Source organism: Cibotium barometz, chromosome 18 (genome assembly GCF_041138505.1).
Source record: "Cibotium barometz isolate CiBa-2024 chromosome 18, ASM4113850v1, whole genome shotgun sequence".
Classification (NCBI taxonomy): Eukaryota; Viridiplantae; Streptophyta; class Polypodiopsida; order Cyatheales; family Cibotiaceae; genus Cibotium; species Cibotium barometz.
The window spans coordinates 36005120-36010017 of NC_141063.1; the positions used below are offsets into that span (position 1 = coordinate 36005120).

Sequence of the window (4898 nt, forward strand, 5' to 3'; positions counted from 1 at the left end):
AGCATGGTGTGTTTATATATAGGTTGGCCATGGGGCCCATCATGGGCTTCAAATATAAGGCTTATCCCTACTTACCCTTTGAAGATGAGTGTTTTTTTTTCAATTGTTTAGAATTAGAAAGTAAGGAAAAAAACACACTCGTGCGTGCCATCGCTTTCGCAATGAGGGCTTGAACCCGTGATCTTGGGACTCTAGAGCAACCCTCTCTCTACTGCACTGATTTGTGATCGACAAATAAGAATACTCTTGCCCGTCAGGGACAGGTCAAGTATATACCTATTCTCCAAAATGTATTTCACATCCTTGTTCTCCTAGAAGCTTTTTTTATAATTGAGTGTAGAGATAGGCCTTGTTACGTGGTTGTTTGAGATGCTCCCATAGCACACACACATGGTCACAATCTCTTTTTATCTCTTGCTTGCACAGGGTCTACCCCTCGGCTTGCAAATCTAGGGAAACGGAAGCTTGCAAATCTAAGACTTTCAATCCAGAGAAACAGTCGTCGTCTCCTGCCATCCTTCGCGAAATGCTCGCACCATTTCATTATCATCAGGTATTTACTGCTTGCATGTGTGCGTTTAATTTTTGTGTTTTGGCCTTGCAAAATGGTGTTTGTAGTAGCTCAACTCTTTTCTGTCCACAGTAACGTCCCTTTGTTGTGCAACTAAATCACAACGTCAGTAACGTCCCTTTGCTGCTATGTTAGTAATGGTCGGTGTGCTGCCTTGCAAATTATGTGATGCTTGCTGATTTGCCCACTGCTCGCTTCAGCCCTTCTCTATCCATAGTAACTTGAGATTGCTCGCATCTCTGCCTTGATCATGGTGTGCTCAGCTGCCCCCATTACGTGCAGTTGAGACACAGGTGGCCGTTTGGTCAAAGCGGTGAAGACATACGGATTTAGTGCACGTAGGTGGTCGTTTGGTCAAAGCGGTGAAGACATATGGATTTAGTGGTGGGGCAGGCTCGACCCATCGGACAACTGTAGACACAGACACACGACACGACTGTAGACATACACACATGACTATAGATAGACACCAAGTACAATATAAAATCTTCTCTCAGGCGTGAACCCAAGCGTGTTAGCTTCTCCTTTGGAAATTTCAAAATTCAGGCTCCTCCTCCCCACCACTTGTTAGCTTCTCAGCCACTTGGAACCTTCAGTTAATAGATGAGACCTTATATCAAAATGTGTCCGCCCTTTGTGAACGTACAGCTAGAGGAATCTGTCCGTCTGCCTTTTGTGACCCGGACCAGAATCGCCAGGCTGGCAAAGATCGAAGGGCGTGGGGAGCACGTCAAGGATCGACGGCTCGCACGCCATGATCGAAACAAATCCATTTGGAGCCGTCAGATGGACGATCGGACGGCGACAAGATTAGGGCTTTGGGGAACATATAACCAAAAGGGAAACCCTACGAAACTCCTCTTTACCGGTTTTCCTGGTTCATCCACTGTAGGCAGCAGTGTCTTCTTCTCGCTACTGCAGGTAAGGTTTCCACCGCCATATCTGATCTTTCCTCTTGTTTGTCGTTGTTACATATAACTAGGGTTTCTGCCGTAGCTGTTTGTCTGCACGAAGGGTCGTGCTGTAGCTGAGCTTCTTTTAATCGCATTTCATAGAGGTCTTCTTCTTGCCCGCCATATCCCCAGGGCTTTTGAATCTGCTTCCTTTGTCGTTAATTTATGCCGCGGAAGGTTCTTGGTAGTATGTGACAGTTGATGAATAGGTACCGCAGATCAGATGGATCTCTCTTGTAGATCTGTCCTGTCTTGCCCAGCTTGCTTCTCTGCATTGATTGTTTTGAGCTGCCTCTCCCTGGTTTGTCTTTATACCTGCTCTCGCCCCTACTGTTGCACAGAAGCTTCTGTGTGTAGCTTAATTTGTCGTCAGACTGAGAGTGCCCGGCCATTTTCTCTTTTGTGATCGATCTATACAGTGAAAAACATATAGCTTCTGCCTGTCCGCCTTAGTCCCCCTTTGTGGATGAGTCTTTAAACTCCCATCTGCCTGAAGTGTAAATGAAGACGCGCCTAGCATTTAATGCGTTTTCCAGTACAGTCTGGCTGTCCACTTGTCCGATTTAATCATAGAACTGGGTGAGCTTTTGTAACTGTCCGAAGTAATTTTCTGGTTTGTTTCTGCAGCCATGGGGAAGGAGAAAACTCACATTAACATTGTTGTCATTGGCCATGTCGACTCTGGGAAGTCGACAACTACTGGTCATCTCATCTACAAGCTTGGTGGTATTGACAAGCGTGTGATCGAGAGGTTTGAGAAAGAAGCAGCTGAGATGAACAAGAGGTCTTTCAAGTATGCTTGGGTGTTGGACAAGCTCAAGGCTGAACGAGAGCGGGGAATTACCATTGACATTGCTCTTTGGAAGTTTGAGACCACCAAGTACTACTGCACTGTTATTGATGCACCAGGCCATCGTGACTTTATCAAGAACATGATCACTGGAACTTCACAGGTAAACAAACCCTATTTCTCCTCTGTTTCGATATTTCTGCTCTTCTTTCTTATCTGTTTTCTAGACAGTTAGATTGTATTTACTGGTAGGCATAGGGCCTGGAGTGACGTTGGGCTCATTACATTGTTTGGTTCAGGCTGATTGTGCTGTCTTGATCATTGATTCCACAACTGGAGGTTTTGAGGCTGGAATCTCCAAGGATGGGCAGACTCGTGAGCATGCTCTGTTGGCTTTCACCCTTGGAGTGAAACAAATGATTTGCTGCTGTAACAAGGTGAGTCTTTGCTGTATAACGGTCAAACCCAGGGCCTGGTTATGCAATATCAATTGTTACTGTCAGATGTTTTATTGATCCTGTTGCCAGTTATTTTTAATGATTGTGCTGTGAGATATCTGATGGGCACTGCACTGGGGGTGCTGTGGTATGTGAGGACACCGCATGGGGGGACTTCTTGTTATCAGACAGTAGCCGTGAAATGAATGCATGGCTAAGGCATTGAAACTATTATACCTTTCTCATTTTCTAGTAGAGATGTGTAGGTACGGAATGTTATTTACCTCTATGGTTAGAAGTTTTCTTTAACTGTTCAGAAGCCCCGATAGAATGTATGATCTTTTGACTATCTGTGAATCCATGTTTATGTTCTAGTTTACTTGATTGAACCAACATTTTTAGATTGATGTTCTTTTGATGTTTTGTATGGTTATGTATGGCCTTGAATCAAACGCATGCTTTACTATACACAATCTGAACACGTTTTCATTTTCCAAATTTTCTTTTAGATGGATGCAACTACTCCCAAGTACTCGAAAGCCCGCTATGATGAAATAATGAAGGAGGTGTCTGCATACCTCAAGAAAGTTGGGTATAACCCTGATAAGATTCCATTTGTTCCCATTTCTGGTTTTGAGGGGGACAATATGATTGAAAGGTCTTCCAACCTTGACTGGTACAAGGGCCCCACTCTGCTTGATGCTCTGGACATGATTCAGGAACCAAAAAGGCCTTCTGATAAGCCTCTGCGTCTGCCCCTGCAAGATGTGTACAAGATTGGTGGTATTGGAACTGTGCCTGTTGGTCGTGTAGAGACTGGTGTAATCAAGCCTGGAATGGTCGTCACTTTTGCCCCTACAGGACTTACGACAGAAGTTAAGTCTGTTGAGATGCACCATGAGGCTCTCTTGGAGGCTCTGCCTGGTGATAATGTTGGATTTAATGTTAAGAATGTTGCTGTGAAGGATCTTAAACGTGGATTTGTGGCTTCTGATTCCAAGAATGACCCTGCCAAGGAAGCTGCCAACTTTACCTCTCAAGTTATTATCATGAACCATCCTGGACAGATTGGCAATGGCTATGCACCCGTGCTTGACTGCCACACTTCCCACATTGCTGTGAAATTCGCTGAGATCCTTGTGAAGATTGACAGACGTTCTGGCAAGGAGCTTGAGAAGGAGCCTAAGTTTTTGAAGAATGGTGATGCTGGGTTTGTAAAAATGATTCCCACCAAGCCTATGACTGTTGAAACCTTTGCTGAGTATCCTCCTCTAGGTCGATTCGCTGTACGTGACATGAGGCAGACTGTGGCTGTTGGAGTTATCAAGGCTGTCGAGAAGAAGGAACCCACTGGTGCCAAGGTTACTAAGGCTGCTGCCAAGAAGAAATGAACCGTGCAGACTTTAGTTGTGTTGTTAGAGGTTGAGTCTAGCTGTCTTTTTTTGTTTGGGTTAATTTTTGTCTGGATAGTGTGCATGAGCTCATTGTCTCGGGAGCTGCAAACTTGGGTTTTGGACAGGCGGTGGAGGGACCTTGTGGTGTTGCTTCCACTAATTTGTCTAATGAGATAATTCAATTGAACCATGGCTTGAATTCTGTCTTATTGAGTCATTCACTGAATTTCCTGGCTGACTATGATTCAATCTAATTATGTTTGAATGTATATTGTATGTGAATCTAAATGGTACTTTCTTCTTTCTGAGTAATTGCCTGACTGTCCTGTTTAAAGTTTCAAATGATCTGTTTCACCCATCCCATTGCTTCCTACTGCTTCTCACTGCCCCATGCAACATCATTGCTATGTTTGTGTAACTTTGCTATTTCTGCATATTGCTATTTTGTGTCCTTTAAATGCTGTCACTTTCAATACCTCGTTGTGATTGTGTGCGTTGGCTGTTTGTAGATTCCACTTCCTGCTTTTGTTTAGAATCTTTAATGCTAAGCAGCAAAGATGTGGCCTTGTTCGGGTCTTTGATTTGTTACCAGAAGTAAATGATCAACTCTTGTTTGCACAGTTTCCAGCTGTTCATAAGTGTCATTTCACAACACAAACAGTTTTTCCAACTGTTGTTTTGATAGTTGTGTACAGTCCTGATCATGTGTTTGGTTCTATGAACAAGCACTAAAATAAATGCAGGTTCTAGGAA

General features: G+C 43.9%; 1 protein-coding gene across 1 annotated transcript; it reads left to right on the forward strand.

Annotated features, from left to right (window-relative positions):
• The first annotated feature begins 1373 nt into the window (after positions 1-1373).
• Positions 1374-4446, forward strand: LOC147629261 (elongation factor 1-alpha-like). The gene is made up of 4 exons (XM_086812523.1): positions 1374-1492; positions 2152-2477; positions 2614-2751; positions 3261-4446. The coding sequence occupies exons 2-4, from the start codon at positions 2154-2156 to the stop codon at positions 4140-4142; spliced, it is 1344 nt and encodes a 447-aa protein (XP_086668649.1). The 5' UTR covers positions 1374-1492; positions 2152-2153; the 3' UTR covers positions 4143-4446.
• Positions 4447-4898: the final 452 nt, after the last annotated feature.